The sequence below is a fragment of the Terrapene carolina genome, unplaced genomic scaffold (assembly GCF_002925995.2).
Source record: "Terrapene carolina triunguis isolate 2854851 unplaced genomic scaffold, T_m_triunguis-2.0 Scaffold236, whole genome shotgun sequence".
NCBI classification, from domain to species: domain Eukaryota; kingdom Metazoa; phylum Chordata; order Testudines; family Emydidae; genus Terrapene; species Terrapene triunguis.
Genome location: NW_020664587.1, coordinates 9,114,041 through 9,139,991, shown reverse-complemented (window position 1 = coordinate 9,139,991; position 25,951 = coordinate 9,114,041). Strand labels below are relative to the sequence as shown.

At 45.7% G+C, this 25,951-nt stretch overlaps 1 protein-coding gene across 3 annotated transcripts in view; it reads left to right on the top strand.

The window, feature by feature from the left end:
• ARID1A (AT-rich interaction domain 1A) overlaps positions 1-25,951 on the top strand; it is a 77,599-nt gene that overhangs the window by 41,965 nt on the left and 9,683 nt on the right. For all 3 annotated transcript variants that reach the window (XM_024203319.3, XM_024203320.3, XM_024203322.3), the window contains exons 5-12: positions 8,988-9,228; positions 9,709-9,798; positions 10,521-10,688; positions 11,356-11,671; positions 13,440-13,585; positions 13,674-13,783; positions 18,521-18,730; positions 19,341-19,548. In XM_024203319.3, coding sequence (XP_024059087.2) covers positions 8,988-9,228; positions 9,709-9,798; positions 10,521-10,688; positions 11,356-11,671; positions 13,440-13,585; positions 13,674-13,783; positions 18,521-18,730; positions 19,341-19,548 — 1,489 coding nt within the window. The remainder of the gene's footprint in view (positions 1-8,987; positions 9,229-9,708; positions 9,799-10,520; positions 10,689-11,355; positions 11,672-13,439; positions 13,586-13,673; positions 13,784-18,520; positions 18,731-19,340; positions 19,549-25,951) is intronic.

The following is a 25,951-nucleotide window of genomic DNA, read 5'->3' as shown; positions in this document are numbered from 1 at the left end:
TATTGATAAGCACTCCTTCCTAGCATGTGTATCCGTGTAAATAACTCTTGTCTAGTCCCACTTCCCAGAGCTGTTAGCTAAATATAAATTTCACTTCTTTAAGATTCCTCCCTCTGCCCCCACCCAAGAAGGATGGCTGTGGGATGGACAGTAACCATCTTTGTCAGCAGGAGTTCTGAGTTTAGTCTTGGGGTACGTCTACACTGCAATAAAAATTACACAGCATTGAGTTTCTGAGCCCAGGCCAATTGACTTGGGCTCGTGGGGCTAAAACTGGCAGCGTAGACATTTTGGGCAGGAGCCTAGGCTCTGAAGCCGGGCGAGGGGGGGTGGGTCTCAGAGCCCAGGCTCCAGCCTGAGACCAAACATCTGCACTGCAATTTTTTTAACCCTGCGAGCCCAAGTCATCTGACCTGGGCCAGCTGCAGCTGTGCCGCTGGCTTTTTATTGCAGTGTCAATGTACCCTGGGCCTCCAAAAGCATTCTAGACTTAGAGATAAGCCTGTGAATAAGATTCTGCACCCACTTTCCCCTCCCCCATGTGTGCCCCAGGAATGATGAGCATCTAGAAGGTGCTTCTGGTGCCATGAAGAATGGCCCATTATCCTCCACACAATAGCCTGTTGTGGGAGACTGGAGGTAGTTCAGTGGCCTGGTCCACTCTGTGGCAAGTTTGTATGCTTTTAGGTTAGAATTGGGGTTGCTGGAAATCTGTGTTTTGTGGTTTTTGGTATTTGAATCATTTCTTTTTCTTTTTTTTCCACCCCCTCTCACAGCACTTTCAGGTCTGCGTAGCGCTTTCCTGTGCAGCCCATGTCCTAGGACTGGCCTGCTTTTTTAGAACAAACAGACTTGTGACATTTTTGCAGTGAACTGAGTGCTTGAGACAGTTGTGTTAATAGTACAGTTAGAACTTTAATACACACAACGGGTAGAGTCTGGGCAGAGGCAGTACAGGTCTATGCACGCCCATGAGTTTGCCTGAACCCTAACCTGACACTACTGCCTTTCACTCCCAAAGAGTAGTTAAGGCTCATGGACTCTCCAGTTCTCTTGTCTAGTCTTCTCCGCCTGCAAAGAGCAACGTTTTATTGGTGGACATGTGTCCCCTAGAAAGTGGACTGAGACCTACCAGTTCCTTTTACCTAGTCTAATAAACCGCAGTTCTGGTCACTGTTGTATGCTAGGTTTGCTCTGGGGGAGAGACGAGAATCTTTAGCTATCTATTTAGGGTGGTTTACAGTCCTTTTATGCTATTCTGGCAGAGCAAATGTACCTCGGTGGGAGCTGAGCATCTGGCCTGCAGTGCTTAAATGAGAGCATTTAAGTGATTGCAGCTACTGTAGAAAGTGAAGTTCACACAACGCTAAGATGAACAGGGAACGTTCCTCTCTCTAACTGGATTTTGTCTGGCTACAGATGCAGTAATTCAGCCAGTGCATTTGCTGTGAATGAAAAATCAAATAGATGAGACAATTCTCTCCACTATAATTTGCCAATAAACACTTGGATTTAATTGATACATAACTTGTAAAAAAGTTTAATAGAACTCTAACTTGTATATAAAGTATCCAGGTAAGGAAATCAAAATTAAAACTTGTACCCCATCCTTAATTCTGCCCCTCAACTCCAACCTATCTTCCAAATAGTTAGACCCACCCCCAAAAGTGGACTGTTTTTGGAAATGAATTACAATAGTAAGTTATGGTGTGGTGTTGCGTGATGAGATACCCAGCACTTAGGGACATGGGGACATCAGGTCTGCTTTGCAGGGTATCCCATATATGGGGTTCACCCTTGAATGTAGTGTTAATGGGGTACAATGAGGTCTTCAGACCTTAGTGGGGTGTTAAATGGGGTGGCATGTGAAGTGTAAAATGGAAGATACAGCAGTCTCTGCACTAGAGAGGAAGGAATGGGTCTAAAGCCCGTAAGTAGTGAGAAGATCATAGTTTGCTGGGCAGCTCTGTAGCTTTCTGTGGTATAGTGGACCAGAGGAGGTTGGGTCTGTGAAGCATATTTGAACATGAAATAGGTTAAGTAGTTGTGGGGGTATGAGAACAGGAGACTATGGTATTGAAGATGATTGTAGTTCTTGAGTGCTTGGAAAGGAAGTTGCAGAAAAATGAAGAAAACATAAAGCAGGTGTTTCAATTGACGAGAAGAGGTAAGGATGCTTGTCCAGTTTCAGAAAAGCCAGAGAATAAGAACGTGTTCTAATAATTCCCTCATTAGTCCTTTCTCAGACTTCAGAAGCCCCTTTTGGTTTTGCTTGTGGAGTTTACTGGTGTCCTGTGTGGAAGCAGTAAGCTCTACCATGTTTCTACAGTTTGTAATTTTCTTGAACCCTAGTTATTGACTTAATGGTGCCAACAAGGATTATGGGCACCGCACAGACCTTAGAAGGTGAAGTGTCTGTAGTGCTCAACATAGAGGACATCAAACAGTCTGTAAGTACAATGTACTGCTGTGTGGAACCCTTATTCTCCAAGTCTGGGACTATAAACCTTGTGGCTCTGCAGGCATTGCCTGCAGACCTTAAACGCTCTGTGCATAACATTGTATAGCTTATATAATAGAACCAAAAAAAAGTTGAGGACCAAGTTGAATTTCTACTACAGGCTTTGTTTTTGAGCTGACCATACAAAAGAAGACTTTTGGAACTGTGTGTATTTGGGGTGGTTTTTGAGTATGGTTTTGTTTTGTATCTAAGTCCTATATCTTAAATACTTTTTCGTTAATGTAAAACTTGCCCCAAAATACTCTCTTCTGGCTAGAGAACAAACAAGGGGAAAAGCCAAACGAAATTTTCCCCTCTAAAAAATTAGATGGAGAGTCAAAAATCAAGCTTTATTTATAATTGCGTAAAAAGCTTTACAACTTTCACAATTGGTTGGGTTTTGTAACACAATCTTCAAGTCTAAAGCGTATCTAGAATAAACGGGGGGAAAGCTGTAGAGGCTCCACCATGGATGGACGGGTAAGAGTGACTTTGTCAACTTTTGCACCTTTGGGAATCGGGGACAGGCTTGGGTCTGTCCATCTACCGTTATAAGGTTGAGCAGCGACTGGTGCTCTAACTAAAGCTTGTGATGCAAGAGTCCATAGTAGCTAGAGCATGGTGCCTCCTGGCTACGCCCCTTCCCTTTTTCAATCAACTTTTTCTATGCCCTTACCCTGGGGACTGTGGGAGGCGGTATCGGACAGATGTAATTCCCATGTGGTGCGATTTGTTGACTTTGGTCTGTCCCTTTACTTTGGATCTTTTATACTGCTCTGACAGACTGTAGCCCAGACTCTGGAGAATTACTATCCTAATCTTAAGTATTTCTTGTTGATCCATCCTGATGTTTGCTTAACAAATGAGCTAGTGTCTGATAGTGAGAGATGGTGATTCCCTTTTCATATAAAACAAAAACCTTTATTTGGGCACAAACTAAGCAGCTCCCTCTTATTGGTCATGCTAGGACTTGCAGCTCCCACCCTGAGAAAGAACAGTCCCCTGCTCCTCTGTGTTGAATTGTGTGATTTCAGGCATGGTTTTGTTGTGGTGTGAAAAGGTTTTAGCTGCTGAATCCCTGTTTGTCAGCAGTGCTGACAAACCCACGCTGGCATGAGCTAGGATTGGGCAACCAATTGCAGCTGGAACAGTTATCATTTCAGAGTCCCTGTGGGCTTCCGCTATCAGGTCACATCCCAAAATAACACTGGGCAGTATTTCAAGTGAAGAAACGAAGGCTTTGGGGCTGCAGCCAGCCTGGAGTGTGAGATTCTGTGTGAAATAGTTGGAATCCCTCCAGCGTTTTTGATCTGCATGGCAGATGAGCAATAAAATGCATAAAAAACACATTGGAAACACGTGAGGAAATTCTCCAGACCCTGACGTTTCCTTCAAGTTGGCAGAGCTACTGCTGTTGATCCTCACCTCCTGTCTCTCAGTGTGACTGGCTGTGCTCAGAGGAGAGAAGAGGGAGAGCCCTCTTAGTGGTACTGTTACGTAGTTTGAAGTCTGTCTGTGAAAGCCTTGCAGAGGGCAAATAAAGTTTGTCCCTGATCCAAAGCCCATTGAAGTCAATGGTTCTCTGTTACCTGCAGTGAGCTTTGGATCAGGGTCTTTGTGCTAAAACCTGTCCCAGAAGCAGACTGGTCTCTACTGTACAGATAACATCTGCAGAGTACTGTACTTCATTCTCTAAAACAACGCTGACAAAGTTTGAGTGGGGTTTTTCCGTTGCCTGTGGCGATCTGGACTCTCAATTCCCCTTTAATTGTTATGGGAATCAAGCATCCAGATCCCCCCCAACAACTTGTACAATTTCAGCCTAAAAGTATTTTAAAGTACTTAAGAGAAATGCAAGCTTTCATCATGTGGATTCACCCCCATTGTAGTGGTGTGTTAGATCAGAGTTAAGGATGTTCATGTGCTTAACTCTGGATTTCCTTGCTTTCAAGCATGCAGCTTGTTATGACTACATTCAAATAAGTCTTTTAGCAGAACTAATTGATACACCTCTGCAGTCTCGTTAACAATGTCTTCCATTTTTTTGGTCTGGAAATAAAGGACCAAAATCAGATAATATGTTATGTGATGTATTGGGTTTTTCCCTCAAAGTATCTATAAATAAGGCCACATTCTTTTCCTGGCTGTTCCACAGTTTTCCAGTATAATGTTATTTAAGTCACTTAAATGGTGGGGGGAGGAGGTCGAAAAGAGAGCTTGCCCCTTTTATATTTGTGGTTGTATTTTAATTTTGATTCTTTATCGAACTTCCACGTATGTTTCACATTAGGAATTCAGATCTTATCTTCTTGTCTTTCCTGGAAGACTCTGACAACTGTGGAGAAACTAGTAAGATTGTAACATTACAACACTAAGGAAGTGAAACCCCAAGCCATGCAGTAGAAAAGGGATTTTTAGACACTTAATTTGTTTCTTAAATTTACCTGTTTAATCAAAACACCTCACAAGCATTTGGGAGAAAAGATTTTTGTTACAGATTCAACAGCGTTGTTCCTCCAGTTTAGGAAACATCCATCAAAGCCAGAAAAGGCAAGATTAGATATTGTTGATTTTTCTAAGATTACAAAAAGGCAGACATCTTTTGGTTAAAGAGACCTTTCAGGCCATTATATCTTGTGTGTGTATGTGGCTTTATTTTTTTGTTGCAATCTTTTTTTCCTTTTGCATATCACCTTTATACCTGTTCTATAAAACTGAAATTAACTCCTTTTTGTTATGGGGGGTGTTGTGAAGCAATATTTATAAAATGCTTTTCAGTTATTAGATGAAAGGTGCTAGACAAATCCAGAGTATTACCAGATTAAGACCTAACTGGCTCTTTGGCATACTAAATTTGGGGTTAATACTGAAACTGCAGTTGTAACATTCCCACTTAATGACATGGGGTTGTGATACATGTCTGTAATGTCACCCCAAACACAAATCGGTTAGGATAATGTGAGCAACTTGACCGAACTCATAGATTGAAGAAGAAATGTAATTCCTACCTAACGAGAAATTTGTCCTGAAGCACCAGAGTCAGATGAGAGAAGATTTTTCTTGGATTTGAGGTTAATACTCTTGAACGTGAGTGACTAAGAACCAATAATAATGGCTGTGTGCAAGGTACTGTCTTCAGGCCTTCTCTGGAGAGACAAGAGTTGTATTTTGTTTAGACTGGGAGCTTCGTGCCATCAACCATACTGAGACTGATCAGTAGAGAGACGGGAAAGTCATTGGATCTTGTAAACTTTGTTTTTAGGATTTTTCTGAACGATCCTATCTTTGATTGAAATAAAAAGAAAAGCAGATATACTACTGAGACTGCCTTGCAAGACATCGTCTTAATACAAAGGAAGTGATGGTAAAAGGTTGAGAATAGTGGGCCTTAGGTCATGCTAACAAAGGATTGGATTGACATTTCCATCTTAAATGTGCCATTAAAATCAGTGGAAATTGCAGTGGCGCAAGAGCGGGCAGAATGGGACTCTGTTCATATACCCCTACCACGCACCCATTTTAAACACAGAATGATTTCTCTGCCTATCCAGTCTCCAGCCGTGACCTTCCCTAACCATCTTCTAGCATAGACAGTAATCTCTTCACTCTTGACTTGTGCCTTCAGGTTTCCCCTTCCCTGAACATTCAGTGAAGTACTGTGTATTCAGCCTGAGGAAGGGGACATGCTGACAAGCAGGTGATTTAGAGTGACAAGGCCTCTTGTTTGCTTCTGATAACTTTGCAGTACTTCAGGTCTGAGACCCTGCCGGCATTGGGGTTGGTAAGGGTTATCTGAACTGTTGACCGTGGTATAGCCCAGCCAGTGAGGATGGGACCAAACTGTCTAAGTCATGTTTAGCAATTGTGTCCTGACTTTTTTTTCTGAATTCTTCTTTTAAAACGTGGTTTGGCCCTATTCATACTGGTCAGCTAAGTTGTGGTGTTCAAACAGATTTGCCCAAGCCGATTTTAATGCTTATTCAGGCAGTGCTTTCTGACAAAGTGCTGATCTGGCCAGAGATTCATGGACTGCAAGGCCTGAAGGGACCAGTGTATTCGAATCTGACCTCCTTCAAACATAACATAGGCCATAGAACTTCCCCTGAAATAATTGCTGTTTGAATCGGATCATGTCTGTTGTGGGAAAACATCCACAGGGGTCTGTTTAGTGATAAGCTAGGCCCCAGTGAACATGTCTCCCACTTGGTTACCTGATTGACCCCTCCACGTCTATCGCTGACAATTTCGGACAGGGATCAGAGTTGCCGTTTTTTAGTTTCCCAAATTGCTTTCCAACTTCTTGTCTCCTTCTGTCTAGGGCTGCCGTGCCCATTCCTCCTAGCTCCTGTGAGCTCCCCTTTGTCCCCGCCGTCCATTACTGTAGAATGTATCTTTACAACATCCCAGTGAAGTGTGGATGTAATTGTATCCACACTTCGCAAATGAGGGGAACTGAGAAAGATACAGTGACCTACCCCAAGATCTCTCAGGATGTCTGGAGTAGAGCAAGGGGTTGAATCCAGACCTTATGAGTGCCAGTCCAGTGCTTTAACCACAAGTCCAATTACCTTGGTATTCTGTTGTCCCTAATCACGGAAAGCCAGATTGTCCATGCTGCTGTACACCTGCTATTACACACATACTATAAAGCTAGCTGTCCTCAAAGGAAAGCTGTCTATGAAAAGATGCAAACATGTTTTTAGCACAATGGTTGTAAATCAGATTAGGATATTATGGTCACATGGCTCCTCCTAAAAGATGCAAAGTATAATGTGCACTAGTTTAGGCCAGAGGTAGGTACAGAGCAAAGCTAACTTGATGTCTGTCCTTGTTTCAAAGTAAATGTGAAATGTAGGCTAAAATGTGGCCCATTCCTAAATCATCAGCATCATCTTCTGCTCTTTCAGTGATGCCAGCTGCAAAGCGCTGTTCATTTCCTTTTCCCCACTTCTGTGCCTTTCTTCATGCTTCCTCTTCTGTATGAAATGTCCTCCTAAAACTGGTTTTCCAAGCCCCTCTCTTCATCCAAGTACATCCTAAGACTCTACTTCTGCATTTCCTACAAAAAATATTTTAACTATCATTAAAAAAAGAAAAAGGAAAAAAAGCAGCTACTTAAAATTATTCTCATGCTGGATGAGAAATAAGAACCAGGTTGAGGAAAAACCTGCACCATTTTTGTTCATTAAACTGTTACGGTGCTGCACTTTATATTAACAAATTCAGGAAGCAACAGTTCCTACATAAAGAATAAAAAATCTAAAACCTTTAATTTTAAACCTAAGGTTTGTATTTTAGAAATAAGGAAAATAAGATTTCTGGTAGGGTCAGAATCCTTATTACACTCTTCTTTGGGTTTCTGCAAAGAGGGAGTTGGACAGGTGGGTGGGGAATGAGTATGTGTGAGAGAGAGATGGGGAGCACATCACCATATATTATCTCCTCCAGTCTTCCCAATATGATAGGTCGTGTGTGAGGGTGGTGGTGGTGGTGTTTTTATTTTTTTATCATAGAGCTTAATCCCTTAATGTCAGGGACTGTCTTCGCACGTGGGTTTTTGTAAGTACCAAGGTACTTGAATAATACCCATGTGTAGAAAATGCAAGGTTCCCCTACCCACCTGCACATGCAGTATCCAGACAATTTACCGATTGTTCACGGGCCGCAATTTTCCAGCAACTCTTGTGCCAATTTAGGGCATTGAAGCGAGTTCAGGCAAGACTGCTGTCTCCTGGTTCAAGGTGGATGTGTGCAGTAGGGGAGAGCCTTCTCCTTTCTTGCCTTCAATAATGCCTGAAACTTAATGCTGTAGAAAGAAATGGCTAATTTCCAGTTTCTGTGAAGAAAGGGAATTGGGAAATGTTTCATGGTTTTCTTTTAAATCTGTATTTTAGTTTTTTGTGTTTTTTCTCAAGTAAGAAGCTCCCCAGCCCGTCTGAGGCCTCAGAGTGGACTGAGGTTAGGCAGGAGTTCTCAAACTCTTTGAAAGGGTGAGCCACTCTTCTGTCATGGACCACTTCCCTTCACCTAGTCATCACACAGACAACCTCTTCTCCCGTTTGCAATCATATACAAGCCTTTGGCAACGACGTCACTTGCTTATATAGGAACTTATTTTTATTTTTATCCTCTTTTAATGCAACTTAGCAGCTGAAACACGTTTGAGAATTGGCACCCATGTGACCAACTAGCTTTCTGGACCACCAGTCAGCACTCCACAGACCACAGCTGGGGAACTTTTGGATTTGAGGGAGGGAGGAGGACAGAGTAAGATGCATTTGTCAGTTAACTAGGCTTGAGCTACAGCCTTCATAATTGACAATAACATGAGCTGGTTTGATTGATTTTTCTATTGGTTTGTAGTTTTCCTAGGAGCAGAATGCAGTGAATTCTGTAACAGACACTTCTCTTTGCTGGTGGTGTGCAGGAGAACAGTTTCTCTGCCTCTTAATTTTTTTTGTCTGATCCGCTTTTCTGTGCACTACAGGATCTGTCTGGTTCAATAGATGATCTACCCATGGGTACAGAAGGAGCCCTGAGTCCTGGAGTAAGCACGTCAGGGATTTCAAGCAGTCAAGGAGAACAGAGTAACCCAGCTCAGTCTCCTTTCTCTCCGCATACCTCGCCTCACCTCCCAGGAATCAGAGGACCCTCCCCTTCCCCCGTTGGCTCTCCTGCTAGTGTTGCTCAGTCGCGTTCTGGTCCGCTCTCACCTGCTGCAGTACCAGGTAAAAGTATTCAGTGTATCTATGGATCTGCTGTTGACTGCTCCGTGCAGCTGAAGAGCCTGGATTCAGTGAATTAAAATGGGCAGTTTTAAAGAGAGGTTTACCCAGAGCAGCCCCGCTTTCTGACACTGTGGGTCTCCTGATCATTTAATTGCCTTAAAAATGAGGCTACAACTTGGAGGAGGAGATTTTTAAATGTATGAAATAAGGTATCTAGCGGAGTAGCTGCGGTCTGTTGGCTTGCAAACTAGTAACATAATGTTAATTGTTTTATATGGAAAAGACTCATTTAACTGTGTTTTCTCCTCCTCCCACACTTCCTTTGGTTGGCTTAACCCCTCCCGCCACCTCCCCTTGGATTTTGTTGCTGCCCTATTGTTTAATGCTATGAGCCTACGTCTCGATCAGCCATTTCTAGGTATTCTGCATTTTCTTGTGTATGTGCTTCTTGTGGCTAATGCTTTTCTATCCATGGTGCAGGCAATCAGATGCCACCCCGACCACCTAGTGGCCATTCGGACAGTATCATGCATCCTTCCATGAATCAGTCAAGCATAGTCCAAGATCGAGGTAGGGGTATGAGCGTGTGTGTGGTGTTAAGGGTTCTAAGTTTTAACAGTAGACTTCTAAATGTAAAGCAGGATATATAAATAATAAAGATTGCCTGGACTGTGCAAGCTTTGAAACCAGCCTCTTCCACGTGAGGCAGAGATTGTGGGCTAAGATACCCTTTGTAAAGCTGGAGCAGCTCTTCCAACTCAATAAGGGTTCAGAGCACATTGCAATAAGGTTGCCCGTTGCTTGCCCTAGAGATTTTACTTCGATTAAGATGTTCCCTGCAGCTTTTAAAACAAATTTCTGTGAATGCTGCATTTTCAAGAACCATAACCTTAAACTTCAAAATGTGGGATGTTTACAACAGTTGTGGCTTTGTGCTCCATTAAAAAGGAACAGGTTCACTGGAAGATGGATACATGAGTAGGAACTTCTCTCTTTATGGCTGCAGGCATATGTAGTACAATGGTCCCCACTAAAAAAGCAACATTGGCTAGCTCACTACAAGTGCCATGACATGCTACAGTTTTTCCCGAGTTAGAGTAGGCAGTAGGTGTGGAATCTTTTGGCACATACGGTTGACTATTTTTTTTTTTTTAATGGCAATTGCTTAAATCTGTCTGGGTTGTGTCATTAGAATGTTTGTATGTGTTCCTGGAGCCCAGGGATGTTTGTGTACGCAGTAGTACCAACAATTTGAATGAATAACGATCTCATTTGAATGTCTCATTGATCAGGTTACATGCAGAGGAATCCTCAGATGCCCCAGTACAGCTCCCCTCAGCCTGGCTCCGCCTTATCTCCACGTCAGTCTTCTGGAGGACAGATGCATGCTGGGATGGGAGCGTATCAGCAGAATTCACTGGGAAGCTATGGACCCCAGGGGGGTCAGTATGGTCCTCAAGGTAAGGACATGAACCAATCGGATAGAATCGGAAACTGATAGAGCTATACTAAGTAAACATGTGGGAAGGAAAAATGGCCCATATCCCCTGTAGTCTTTTTTGCCTTTGACAAATTGCATTTATTTAGACTGGTTTAAAATGTGCGGATCATGCAGCAGCATCTGAAACCCTTTCCTGCCATGAAAGGGAGCATGCTTTGTGTGTGTCGCTTGGGAACAAGGGTAAGACAGATGGCTTTAAGGATTAAAGTACTTCTGCTACAGAATTCCCCTCCTGGTTTGAAAAAACTTTAGATGATTGTGCCTCCAAACTGCTGCTAATTCAGTTAACTTCAGAGGGGGGAACTTGACAGGAGTTGTATGTCGTATGGCACTTTTAACTGTGACCTTGCCATCTTGTCCTGGGCCGTTTGGCTCATTGTGTTCTGTGATGTGCTCAGGGGAGGTTCATACCGCCTTTGAATTGATGTTGTTGCTTGATTGTGTTTTTAGACCTATTTTATGTGTATTATAACCAGGTAAATTACCTGAGTTGAGGTGCTAAAATTCACGCATGTCCCTGTGCTCTTTTATTAGTGATTTTAAAACAGCTGCAGATTTGAAGACTTCTAATGAGTCACAAATTAAGTAGTTGAATGTGCTCTTTCTCCCCCCTCTTCTCTCTGCAGGAGGTTATCCCAGACAGCCAAACTATAATGCTATGCCTAATGCCAACTACCCCAGCCCAGGAATGGGGGGAAGTATAAACCCAATGGGAGCAGGGAGCCAGATGCATGGTCAGACTGGTGTGCAACCCTATACTGGGCTTCCCCCAGGAAGGATGAGCCATGCAGCCATAGGGAACAGGCCCTATGGACCCAACATGGCAAATATGCCTCCCCAGGTGGGGACAGGGATGTGCCCACCACCAGGTGGCATGAACCGGAAAGCACAAGAAGCAGCCGCTGCTGCCATGCATGCTGCTGCCAACTCCATCCAGAACAGGTGAGTAACGAGGCTGCCCTATGTCTCTTTTCTTGCTTTCAACCCTTTCCTATAGTATGTCCTATGACTTCAGACTAGGATGTGTTTTGAAACAAATCAAAGTTGGGGAAACCCTGAATACAGGTTTCCTTAAAATGCCTGCAGAAGAGCAGGTCTTCAATCAATCTGGAGAAGTTCGGAGCGGGGAAGTGTATTTGAATCACTGTGTAATTAGCAATGTTACGTGGCTTCCTTATGCGTACAAAGAAAGTCTGTTGTTCTTTGAGATCTGTGCAGTTTTGGTTTCTGGAGCTGTTGCACAGTTGAGAACAAGATGCAGTGCACCTGGAAGAGCCAGTAAATCTAGCAGGCCATGATTCCAATTGTATTTGTCTGGGGTTTTTTTGAGTCGAGGAGTTTAGACTTAAGTTGTGTCCAGTGCAGTTCACCTTTTCCTGTTGGGGTCTTGATGAGCAGCAGACCTGAGGGGAGATATCTGGAATTCATTATTGGAGTCTGCAGGAAAGAGTAGGATGGCTGTAAAATCAGGTGGCGGTTGCATACAGAGGTCAACCAGGGTAGTCATGAGAGCAATGAATTCACACACAAGTTGAGTTGCCTCTGCAGAGTAGAAGTTTGCTGGTTTTTCTTGCGTATCAATGAGATCTGAACAAACATTCCAGTCTCCCATTTCTGTTTATGACAAGGCCTATCACCTGATTGTACGGCTGTTGGATTAATAGTCCTCAACCACAGATGTAAAGATAGAGATGCCTCTTCTATTGGAATGTGAGTTTGAGTTGGTATGTAGGTGTGGTGCTTTTGGGTATACTGTATAGCAAAAAGGGGAGAGAGCAGTGGTTACCGTAGACTGGAGCAGTGTACTTTTCTGCTTGGACATCAGGAGCAGCAGCACTTAGTGAGTGACATTCCAGATCTGAGAGTTCCATCTCCTGTGGCAGGTCACTTAACACCTACGACAGAGTGCAACTGAGCAAGATTAGGGGTAAAACTTTCAGAAGCGTTGAAGTTCCATTTTCAAAATTGGTTGAGGTATTTTGGAGCTTAAGTCCCATTGACTTTCAGTGAGACCTAAGACTATGTCTACACTGCCGCAGTGCGGGCTCTGGGGATGTGTTGTGCTCCGAGTGCACAGGGATAATATACCCGTGGCTGACCCAGGTCAGCTGACTTGGGTTCACAGGACTTGGGTTCTGGGGCTGAAAAATTGTTTGGGCTTGAATTGGAGCCTGAGCTCTGGGACTCTGCGAGGGGGGAGGATCCTAGAGCTCGGGCTCCAGCCTGAGCCCAAACATATAGACAGCGATTTTTAGCTCCACCCGCCCAGCTGCAGCCATGCCATGTGTCTTTTACTACTGTGTAGATGTACCCAAACTGCCCCGTGTGGACGCTCCTGGTGCCAACTAAAAGGAATTTACTTTGCGTTAACATAGTCCCATTTGAAAGAGGACTACTAGTTTGTCCCAGCAGTGTCCACACGGAGCAGTTGGAGTGCAGCACTTCAGTGTACTCTGCAGTTCACACCCCTGTATGTCCATGTTGAGGCGCAGTGTAGACAAGCACTCTGGCTTCAAAGTCCCTTAGGATGAAGTCTACAAGAGCACCTAGGTCAGTTTTGGTGGAAAAGTGTTCTCGTGGAACCAATCACTTCCATTTCATGTTTCAACCACAGAAAAGCCTCTGTTAGCAAAGCCCACTCCAGCAGAATACAAATCTTAATGCTTGATATTGAAAATGTACTTCTGCTCTCTCCCTATCCTGTTTTCAGGCCTCCTGGCTATCCCAACATGAACCAAGGGGGGATGATGGGAACTGGAGCTCCTTATGGACAAGGAATTAACAGTATGGCTGGCATGATAAACCCCCAGGGTCCTCCATATCCTATGAGTGGGAATATGGCCAACAACTCGGCAGGTAAGCCAGTGCTAACCCCAAGGAGGGCATTGGATTTCATGATACTGAATTGAAATGCAGTGTTTGAAGATTCTGTTTAATCTTCTAGGGATGGCAGCAAGTCCTGAGATGATGGGCCTTGGGGATGTCAAATTAACGCCTGCAACTAAAATGAACAATAAGGCAGATGGGACGCCAAAAACAGAATCCAAATCAAAGGTAAAGCATGTGTATTCCTGTTACCTTCCCAGGTGATAGGAAATGTGAGAATATGACCTTCATGCACTGGTTTTAATTGATCGTGTGTTCAAAACCTCCATTTAATAATGTAACTCTGTTTACTGCCTGAGTATTTTCAGACTGTATTTAAATTTAAATGATCCCTGAAAGCTTGCTAGTACACCTTTCTCCCCCACCCTCCATCAGTAAACTTATCCTTGTAATCTGTTATGTGCTGCTTCTGCACCACTGGGTCAAATACGGCTAGTGAGGTGAATGTCCTTTTTGTGTGCAGTACGTTAGATCATAATTTAAACAATTACATCTGAGATTTTGGTGTAGAATGCTTTGGGAAAGGCTCTGATTGTGTGTGCAACATACTCTCCCTTTATTATTGTATATTAATATTCTAGTAGTGCTTAAAGACACTAGTCGGAATCAGGGTCCCATTGCATGGGCATTGTACAAACACATAGATTACATGGTCTCTGCCCCAAGAAGATTACTTTATTTTACCTTTTCCCTCAAAATTATCTGTTGTACAGCTGCCGCTCTCTCCCCTTGGTTCTGTAGAGCAGTTACTTAAGAAATGAGAGAGAGTCTGTTTTCTTGCTAATAGGGTTAGAGTTTTGTAGTGTAGATCCCCCTCCCCAAAGAGACGACCTAAACCAACATAGCCTTGTCAGCTAGCCTCCGATCCTGGAAACGCAGGAGGAGGAGGAAAGTGTTGGGAAATGACATTTACAAAGGGCAGAACAACTTGTTCCCGCTGCAGTCTCCTAATTCTCTTCTTAGCGTCCTCTTCAGCTGATGACTTCAAGGCATTCTAGGGCCGCCTCAAGCGCATGGCAGAGACTTTAGATATACCTCTGGAAATGGTGCAGGTTCCCAGACTGCTGGACATCTTGCACCCATCCATGCCTGGTAGGCTTTCCATGCCTATAAAGGAGGGACTGTTGGAACCTGCGAAAAACCTGTGGCATACACCAGCATCCGTTCTGGCTACATCCACACTTAGTCACTTCCAAGGGATTTTGAATACCTTTGTTCCCATCCAGTACCAGGTTTGCTTGTAGTAGCTGCGGTCCAAGAGATATTGAAGCAATAGGGACCTCCCAAATCCACACCCAGGGAGAAAGGTCCAGTCTGAGTCTGTTCAGATGCAAAATTTTCATCTACCAGCCCCCACATGCTCCAAATGCTTCTGTCTAATACCGTTATTTCAGTTGGAACCGGCTGTCTGTTTTTGAACGTGCTACTTCCAGGAACACCGAGAGGAGCTAAAGAGCATGTCTGAAAGACAGCTGACAGCCCGCACATCCTCACAGGCTGCACTGGATGTGTCCTGTGCAGCAGCACGTTCTGTGACTACATTGGTGGGTGTGAGATGATTATCCTGGCTCTAGCCTGGGGCGGTCCAAACAGCAACTGAGGATCCTCCCTTTAAGGGCAACAAGTGTTTTAGTTCAAAGACAGATTCCATTCCTTAAAGGACTCCAGGGTGACGCTACCCTCCCTGGGCCTCTGTGTTCCACCCACAAGAAGGAAGCAGTGAAACCACAGATTTTTCAGGCAGCATTCTTCTGGCCCCTCCTATTACCAGCCTTCAAAGGACATCAGAGCTGCTGATAAAGAAGTAGAGGTTCCAGCGCTGATCCTCTTCCTTTTCCTTTGCTGTTGCAGTCTGTTGTCCACCAATCGGTGGGTCAAGAGCTGGCAGAACCTCCAAAGGATCTCTGTACTTCTACCCATCCCTACCTTTGGCAACTGCCTTTTGGGGGGAAGCCTGGACTCCGATCAGCTTGGATCAGTGGATCCTAGAAATTAACAAGGGGTATTCTGTCCAGTCACTTTCTGGCCCTACCCCCTTTCCCCATCCTTTTGCAAGGCTCCTTCTCATGTGGTACTGTTAAACCAAGAAGTGGACTTCCTTCTGCCACTTGGAGCAATGCAAGAGTTCAGAATTCAGGAGCAGGGTTTTTTATTCCAACTATTTTGCCATCCCTGAGAGGAAAGGAGGTTGGTGTCCTATTTTTGGACTCTTGACTCCTCACTTTCTTATCCAGGGCCATACTGTATTTTTCCATGCTGCAGCAGTAAGGTTCCTTGAGGGCCTTATTTGTGTTTGTCCCCAGATTGGGGAGCTCAGTTATTAGCACAGTTGATGAATCCCACTTTGAGCCCTTAGCAACTTGTTCTCTTCACCACTTACCTAGGAAGACTGCCTTTTTTAGTGGCCATTACATCAACTCGACGGGCAGAGGAGATTCAGGCCCTCATGGCAGGGACCATTGTATACAGTGGGGTTTTTTTGCCCTTGCAGAGAGGGTTAGGCAATATCCTCCAAGAGCTTATCTGAGAGAGTCTCCAAGTGTATAAAGACACGTTAAGAGTTAGCCAGGTTAGGTCCACCTACCCACATCAGAGCTCTCACAGCCTGTGCTGCCTGTTTGAAGACTCTCCCAATTTATGAAGTCTTTAAGACAGCTACATGGAGCTTGGTCCATGCATTTACAAGACACTACTCTTTGGCAGAGGCTTCCAGATGGAATAGCTGCTTTGGTCCTGTAATCATTGTTCAGGTAGGACTGCTACTACCCACCTCCAAACAGACAGCTAACTGCTCTTTAGTCACCGAGCACTTGACAAGATCGCAATGCATAGTCATGGTGTCTCTTGCAGGTGGCTTGTGTTCTCCTGGCATCTCTGATTAGCCTTATGCCAGAAAGCCCTACAATTCCATGGGCAAAAGGTTTGATGGGATGATGGAAATGGGATGATGCAAGTCCTCTTACTTGCCTTGTGCACAAAATGCTTGGCTACCTTTGTCACCTGTCTCAATCTGACTCCACCCAGGTGTGTCTAGTTTATCCCGACTTAATCAAAGGTAAACCACTGTCTTTGCAGCTCTTTGTCGGACTCCCATAAGGATTGATACTTGAAAAAAAAACAAAAACCATTAAAAAGCCCTTTGTGTTGTGGGACTTTACCGTGGTGTTGTCAAAGCTGATGAACGCTCCTTATGAACCATGGGAGCTTAAATTTCTTTCATGAAAGGTCATTTTACTGGTGGCAGTGACTTCTACCACCAAGTGCTCTAGAGACTGTCCCTGTAAAACCTGGTATAAGGTGGATCAAAGTGGTGCTGCAGACTCATCCCAGATTGCTTCTAAGTGGTGTTTGGAGTTCCATCTTAATGAACGTATTGCCCTATCACCATTTTCTTCACATCGGCACGTCCATCCCAGAGAGGCACATTTCCATATATGCCACCTCAAATGGTCCAGGGTGGGATGTCTCAGGCTCTACCTGGAGCAGACTAGTGCCCCTAAAATAAAAATCCACCCAATTCGGTTTCTTTTGACATCAGTTTGCTAGGCAACGTTGTGACCAGTGGGGCCACGTCTATATGGATACCTGATTGCTCTTATGACCTGGCTGGCCTGACACTAGAAGACTTTGTAAAAGCTCCTTTGATCCAAGACAAGGTTGTCACCACAGTCTGCCTCAAATATTTAATTGTTGACCTCTGTAGAGTAGCTACACAGTCCTCATTCTGCAGACTTGCACGTTATTGTTTGGATTCAGCCTCCAGAATAGAGCTCCCGGCTGGGAGATTCTACCCCAGACTCTGTTTCCAAGATAGGAGAGGCCAATCTCCCTTCCTTCCACTTACCTCCAATACAGCCTTTAATTCAGGATACCCCTTATTTTCAGTTGGCTAATTATTTTTACATCAGGAAGTTTTAATTGTGTCTCCTTCTGCAAACTTGAAGGTTTTTCGGTGTATTTTTTAAGAGGCATCTTCCTTTTATATTTGTGAGTAAAAAGCAGCAAATGAAGAGAGAACTTTCCAACATTTTTGGCATTAGTGGCATTGTTGCAACTTGTGGCAAATTCTGCAGATTGAATCATTAGGGAGGGGAAATTATGAAGGGAAGAGAATCTCTTGTAGGATTCCCCACCCATCCACTTCCTATCAGAATTTGGTGGTTTAACTGAAAACCTTAAACCTAGTATTATTTTTTCTTTGGGGCATATTTTTGATCCTTGATACATTACTACAAATGTATCCTGGGAGATTCCACTAGAGTAATTAGAAAATGGATTGACTGAAAAGTTTGGAGGGTGGTGGTTATTGTTGGCAGGGTCTGATGGCTAGCAGGGAGTCTGGCTTTCCCTTATCCTGTTAGTGCTGTCCTTAGGGATCAGAAAACCTTAAGAGCTAAGGGAGTTCCCCATTTCTTGTGCTAAGGGACAAAGCCACCACCACCACACCACCCCTTACCAGTAATAAGAATATTCTACAAGGTCTCTTCAGAGAAGCAAAATTACAGGTAAGTCAGTCTCTTGTTTAGAAGAAAGATTGTATCCCCTTGTCCATCCCTCTTCCACTCACCACAAAAACCATTCTGGTGTCTGGAGGAAACTTACCTAGCTTCTTCAGCCTTCCTATGGGTGGACTAACTTCATCTTTTGAAGTGTGGTCATTGTGATTATCAGCAGTGTTGTCAACAAAAGCTCTATGTCAACTCTCTGTCTACACCAACCTCATACTGAGACGTGTGCATTTCACCTTTGGGCTGATGTATGGCTGCTCCTAATACAACTGCAGAATTTTATCCCTTCAAGTTTTTTTCTACTTTATAAGATGATGAACCCTGGCCTGAATTTGATGTTTAAATTTCTTGGCTCATTTGCTCCTCCATTTTGAGACCTGCTTTTTCCTTATTCTAGAAATCCAGTTCCTCTACTACCACTAATGAAAAGATTACCAAATTGTATGAGCTGGGTGGTGAGCCGGAGAGGAAGATTTGGGTAGATCGCTACCTAGCCTTCACTGAAGAGAAGGCAATGGGCATGACCAACCTCCCAGCTGTGGGCAGGAAACCCCTAGACCTTTACCGGCTCTATATCTCTGTAAAGGAGATTGGAGGACTGACTCAGGTGGGTTTTCCAGAAGCTGTGAAAGCCATCACGACCGTGACTCAAGTGAGATGGCTATACGTTGGTATGCCTAGCAGCATCTGTCTCAAAATCTCAAGTGTTGTATAGGCAACAGGATTCAAGCTTAACTCGATTTGCTAATTGAGTAGTTCTGATTTAAATTGAGTCTGGAACTTTTAAAATAGCGTTAATATCTTATTTATAAAATCCAATACCTTTGAATTAAGTGGATCAGATCGCAATGCTCAAGGTAGTTGCTGCTGTTCCGAGTATTCTGACAGCACTGAGATCCAGCTCGTGCTTTTCCTCACCCAGTCCATAGAACAGCAATGATGCATGTGGGCTGCCTGGTGGCCTCATGTCTACTTCAGTTTGCTTCTTGGTATTATCCATCTCTGAGACTTTTTCCCCTCCAGGTGGGCGAAGGGGAGGGTTACTGTTTCGGTTTTAATCCACAATTTCAGCCCAACTGTGTAGCTGTTATGATTGCGACATGTTTAGCTAGTCTCTAGATGGGAACTATGGCTCTGTCTCACCCTGGGGCGGGGGCCTCCTAGAAAGGGGAAATGGCTTGAATTTTATGTTCTGACCCCCTTCTTTGGTTGTGTAGGTCAACAAAAACAAGAAGTGGCGTGAGTTAGCGACCAATCTTAACGTGGGCACCTCTAGCAGCGCAGCTAGTTCTTTGAAGAAGCAGTACATCCAGTGTCTCTATGCCTTCGAGTGCAAGATTGAACGAGGCGAAGACCCGCCCCCAGACATCTTTGCGGCGGCTGATTCAAAGAAGTCCCAGCCCAAGATACAGCCCCCATCTCCAGGTGAGTATAAAGACTACAGACAAGATCCCATATATTCTGCAGCAAGTTGGATTTAAATTCCTCTCCAAGGTCACCCACATTCCTACTGTAAAATGGAAATTCTCATGACCGTATCAGATGCATTCAAATTAAGGCTTTTAATGAGCTCCACGTGTAAGTGAATAGAACAGTGAGTAAAGTATTCCTTGTAGTGTATGTATCTTCTTCGAGTGCTCATCCCTGTGGGTGTTCATGGTGGGTGCAAATGTTGTCTGTGTGCCCAAGACCAGAACTCCTTCAGTAGGAGTGTCCGTCGGTCTGCATCTGCCGCATGCTGAGAACGAGGGGCATATGGGGTGTGGCAGGCTGATGGTCTCTCCAGTTACTTTTCTGCTGCTTGCTGACTGGGAGGGAACCCTCATGTGTCTGTAGCCTTCTAGTGTCATCTGCCCTTTCTTTTTACTAGTTAATACAGCGTTTCTCAAACTGGGGTCCACAGACCCCTGGGGGCCTGCAAGGGTACTCCAGAGGGTGCGTGGACCCTGCTGATCAACTCCTCCCCTTCCTCCCAGGGAGGCTCCGTGTGCTGCCCCCGCCAGAGTGCCGACACCGCAGCTCCCATTGGCCGGGAACCACAACCAATGGGAGCTGCAGGGGCGGCGCCTGTGGGCACGAAGGCAGCGCACAGCGCCTCCCTGGCTTCCCTTGGGGCCTCAGGGACCTGGTGGCCGCTTCCTTGGAGCCATGGTAAGCGCTGCCGGGACCCTGAACCCCTTCCCACACCCCAACCCCCTGTCCCAGGCCAGAGTCCCTCCCACACCCAAACTCCCTCCTGGAGCCCACACCACCCCAACACCCTGCCCCAGCCTTGAGCCCGCTTCTGCACCCCAAACCCCTCATCCCCAGAGCCCACACCCCCAGCTGGAGCCCTCACCCCCCTCCCGCACCCCAACCCCCTGTCCCAGCTCAGTGAAAGTGAGCGAGGGTGTGGGAGAGCAAGCGACAGAGGGAGGGGGGATGGAGCAAGCGGAGGGCAGGGCCTTGGAGAAGGGGCGGGGTCCTCGGTGAAAGGCCAGGGCAAGGGATCCCTGAAAAATTTTAAATCAAAATGGGGGTCCTCGGGTTGCTAAAGTTTAAGAACTGATGAGTTAGTAGATTCTTTGGCTGTTAATTATGGGTCCCTCCTTTCATTTCTCCAACTATCGTGGCACTTATGCCCAAGGCCCATCTCCTCAATAGCTATGGCGTGGGCGTCACCCGTAGTAAACACCTAGGGACTAGCACTCAAAGAAGAAAAGACTGTTACTTAGCTTACAGTAATTAGAGTTCCTAAAGATGTGTGGTCCCTGTGGGTATGCATGACCTCTCCTCCTTCCGCCTCATCTCTGGATCCTCACATGGCTTGTGGCAGGTGGGAACTGGAGAGGTGGTCGGTCTGCGCTGCCCTTTATACTCTGGGTTTGCAGCCCAAGAAGGCACAGGGTACTGGCACGGACCAATGGTCACTGCTGAAGAATTTCTAGTCCTTGGCATGCCTGCAGTGAGTATCCCTAGGGACCATGTAACTTACCTTATAGGAACTGGAGTTCGAGATACCTTTGATATTGACTTTTACGCTGTCTCCAAATGTTCCAGATTCTGCAGGCTTTTATACTGACCATGCATAACTGCATTATAGGGGATGGGGGGAGTGACCTGGAGGAGGCTCTTTGAGATGACTTTGGCATATTCAAGCAGCACCACATGCTGCTGCGATGTGGGAACCTTTTGGGAAAGTAGAACCGTGTGATCACAAAAGCACCCCTCCATGGTACTGAATACTTGAAGCTTGCGTTATGGGGCTGTGTTGTCAGATACCGCATCAGTCAGTTACTTTCCTATGGCTAGCTGCAGGTATAGGTCTCTGTTCCCAAAGCCTTTTTTTGTTTTTAAACACAAACTTAAATTGGTACTTGTTGGGATGGTTTTGGTTATAGACCATTTAGGGGAGCTTTAGAATAGATGATTAAATAGTCTGTGTAGTTTCGTTTCCTGGAGAATCTTCAGTTTGTTCCTTGGTTCCTGGGCATCCTGTGTGATCCAGACTGTACAGAACAGGAGAAAAGTCTGGGTTTAAGCAGTGCATTTTGTGCCCCTTTGTCTTCCCAGAGTGTGATACCTTCTATCCTATTTGTATTGGAGAAGGCCATTCCCTGGATGGCTGTTTTGAACATGCCAAGCCTTTAAGCCTCTATTACAAAAGACCAGGTATACTCAGCTGGTTCCAGGCCCTCCTAATGATTGAGCCTTACAAGCAGATCCTCAGATGCATTTTCTGGTTAGGGCCCCATTTCCATGCAAAGGTAAAGTAGACCTTTGCTTTGAAGCACCTTAATGTGGGAAAGAAAAAGCCTTTGGTTTTGGGATAGGCATCTTTGTCCAGCTCCAGGACAGTGAAATGGAGTCCTGCTTTGAGAGTACGCCAGTTTTGTAAATCTTGTCAATCCTGGCAAAAGGAAGCATCTGGGGTTGTGTGATTCCCCTTCAGGCGCCACTAGGACTTTTCTCTCAATGGCCTCTCAGGCTCCCTGGCATATTTCTCTGCAGATGCTGCTGCTTTCTCCCATCCTCACCGTGCTTTAACCCAGGGCTGATGCAGCTACCTCCCTCAGTTTATTGGTGGCCAGTTGAGAAGCCCGCTTCTTTGACCTTTCCCAAAAGGGCCAAGGGCAATCACCATGACCTTCTTAGAGTCAACAATTTAAAGAAGCAATCATCTCTCTCTCCACCTTTGGCTCACATCCACAGTGTAACATGTCTACTGAATAGGGATGAAGTCACATTTGATGTCAATACTTCTGCTTTGCCTGAATGCTATCACGTCTGCCCCCATTGCCCCTGATGACTACAGATAATTTCAAGAGTTGCTGGTTTGAATAATTATCTTTAGAGTTGAAGACTGTCCAAGTCCAGGAAGCAAATGCTGCCTATTTTGATATATACTGTACTTAAGTTCGTCTCCTCGGTCTGTTGATTATGGCTTGATGACACCTGCCACAGGCAGCTGGCTGACCCCAGGATCTGCACCCTTCACCACCACAAAGGGAGGTCGCTTGTACCCGGTTCTACAGCAGGGATTTCAGCATCTTTCCCACACCTGACTGACTCTTTTGGTCGTCTCTGCAGCCAATGGGAAGCCTTAAGAGCTCCAGGTTTGGTGGTTCCTCCCCTTCTGACAAAACCAGAAAGATTTACTTTTTGGGTAGAAAAACCTACATACCTCCTCAGGTAGAGGCAGCAGCGCAGCATCCTCGTTTTTGTTGTTGTTGTTCCAGAGCAGGGATGGACAGAAAATCCAGTGACCAATATTCTTCCGATGGCATTGGAGCAGGGATCCACTATGTGCGTTTCCACCAATCCCATTACTACCACTGGTGGTGAGAGAGAATTGATTCAGGGCCTGGTTTAGCTTGATCAATCCAGTTTTTTTGGAACAGGCAATATTGCTATATAGGTCTCCATACCAGCTACTTATGCCACCAGGCCTTGTAACAAGAAAACAATCTTGTCCTGCATCCCAAATCAGTCTCTTCACCTTGCTGCTCGGGTCACAGGACATGGATTTCTTCTCATCTAGCAAATTCTGCAAGGCTACAAAGTATCTCTTTGCAGACCAGGAAGCCTTCCATATTGAAATACTACTCCCAGAAGTGGATAAAGGTTTTCCCTCTCCCAGTAGTGGCTGGCAGTTCATCACCATGCTCTGCATTCATATAATCTTTTATTGACTTCTTACTGTATCTGAAGCATCAGCCTTGCTGTGTCCTTGAACAAAATGCTCTTGTTTGCCATCTCAGAATACCACTCTCCCATAGGCAACTGTGAAGCATTCAGCCACAATCACAAGATTCCTCAAAGGACTGGGTAATGTCTTTCCACCATTCAGGAAACCTGTCCCAGTGTGGGATTAACTTCACTGTATTCCACAGGATGAAACTATTTTGTCATTAGGCAAAAATTTTGCCTAAAGCAGCGTCTGAGTTAAACTTAAACCAGACCACTGATCTCTTCCAGCTTTCTTCACAAAACCTCATTCTTTCCACCAGGGAAATGAGGCTACATAACCAAGGTGTTAGGAGGGTTCTGAGTTTATTTGGTTAGGACTAAGGCATCTAGGACAGTGTTTTTCAAACCATGGGTCGCGACCCACTACTGGATAAGGCGCTGGGTTGCCTTGCTCTGGTCAGCACTGCCGACCGGGACGTTAAAAGTCCCGTTGACAGTACTGCCCTACCTTTTCCGACACCTCACTGCGCCCTGGAAGTGGCCAGCAGTGAGTCCTGCTTCTAGGCAGGGGGGCCATGGGGCTCCACACGCTGCCCCTGCCCTGAGCACCGGCTCCGCAATCCCATTGGCCAGGAACTGGCCAATGGGAACTGAGGGGAGGGGTTAGTGCCTGCAGGCAAGAGTCACACGGAGCTGCTTGCACGCCCCTGCCTAGGAGCCAGACCTGCTGCTGGCCGCTTCCAGGGCACAGCACGGTCCGCAGTGCCAGGACAGGCGGGAAGTCTGGCTCTGCATCTCGGCTGCGCCACAGATCGGGAGCTGCTGGAGGTAAGTACGTGCCCCAATCCCCTGCCCCAGCCCTGAGCCCCCCAAACCCAGAACCCCTTCCTGCACCCCAAACCCCTCTCCCTACCCCAGAGCCCTGACCACTTCCCTCACCCCAACCCTCTGCCCCAGCCCTGAGCCCCTCCCACACCCCAAACCCCTCATCCCCAGATCCGTTGGGTCACGGGCATCAACAATTTTCTTCAACTGGGTCACCAGAAAAAAAAGTTTGAAAACCACTGATCTAGGAAGTTACTTAGTTGTGGGCATTTGGAGATTAATGTAGAAGGGGTGGCATTTCCACTTGGTGCCTGTCAGTGAATTAGATGGTGCATAGCTTTCTCTTTTTTCTTTAGCTAGCGTGATTGTACGTGATTCTCAAGACTTGGCCTTCTATCGATATGGTGGCATTGATGGCTTGCTTTAGTGATGGAAATCTGCGGGTCTGCTGCCCCGAATTCTTTGTACGTTTATGCAGCACTGCTCTGTTGACTTGGCCTGTAGATCTGATGCTTACTTTAGGAGGACCGTTCTGCAATCATGTTCAATTAGACCACCTTAGCGTACCTTCCTTGGTGTTCTCCTGCATGGTAGACTCCCAGAAGTGGGAAGCTCTGCAGAAGCAACCTTGAAGCAGAGCCAGTAACAGTGTGGTCCTTTCAGAGTTGTCTCAGCGTATTCACACTATTCACCCACCCTCATAGTTGCCTCTAACAACCTTCGCTCCAAACCTCAAGTGCCTCAGGTGAGTGCTCATGCTGTCCCACCAGGTTCCTGAAACCCAGACGGGGGAGCATCCCACAAATGTGAGTGCACATAGGCAACTCTCTCTCAAAGAACGTATCTTTTTGGCAGCTGAGTAGAGGGCAGTGGGGCATTTGGTACCCAGGAAGCCTGAGTTAGGTTTGGCAGCTGACAGCAGTTTGACAATTACAACCCAGAAGGTAGCTGGTGGCTTCTAGCACTGTGGGGATGCTTCTGTTCCTCTCTTGCAAACAAGGAAGAGGTGACTCTCTTTTGGTGGGGGAGTGGAAAGGTTTGAGTTCTGGTTTCCAAAGCTGTGCCCTACATGTCCACCACTGAATGCATTTAAGCTGCCGTCGCTGGCATACCAAGTTAACACCCCATGAAGATGAATGGAGGCGGTTCTTATCACTCAGAGCTGATGCTTCAGGTTGTTTGCCGACTACTAAATTAAATTAATGGAGATATCCTATCTCCTAGAACTGGAAGGAACCTTGAAAGGTCATCGAGTCCAGCCCCCTGCCTTCACTAGCAGGACCAAGTACTGATTTTGCCCCAGATCCCTAAGTGGCTCCCTCAAGGATTGAACTCACAACCCTGGGTTTAGCAGGCCAATGCTCAAACCACTGAGCTATCCCTCCCTCAACGGTCTCTGTTACTCTGTTTGCCTTTGACTGCTGGCCTTTCTGGCTGTGAAGATTGCTTTCCACTTAGTTTCATCTTAATGGAGGCTTAGATTCTAATACACAATTCTGTCACTAAGGGATATGTTTTGTAGCTGTGGAATACATAGGGATCCGTAGAGAAGTGACTTCCTCGGCGTGATGGGGTAGGGCTACTGGAGAGTCTAATGAAACGTATGCCCTGCTCAGGCAATCCTCTCTGTAAAACATGTAGTGTGCAGTTTGCGGGGCCCCATCTCCCCCTCTTCCCCCCCCCCTCCCAAAAAAACTGCGTGACTTGTGTGCCCAGGAGGCTGGGTATTGCCTTCTGGGCTTCCTCCTCTCCCTCCCTCCCCCCCTCCAGCCTCCTTGGGTTCCTGAGTGTGAATGGCTGGGTGTCCCCTGGGAGGTGCCTTCAGCGGGCTGTT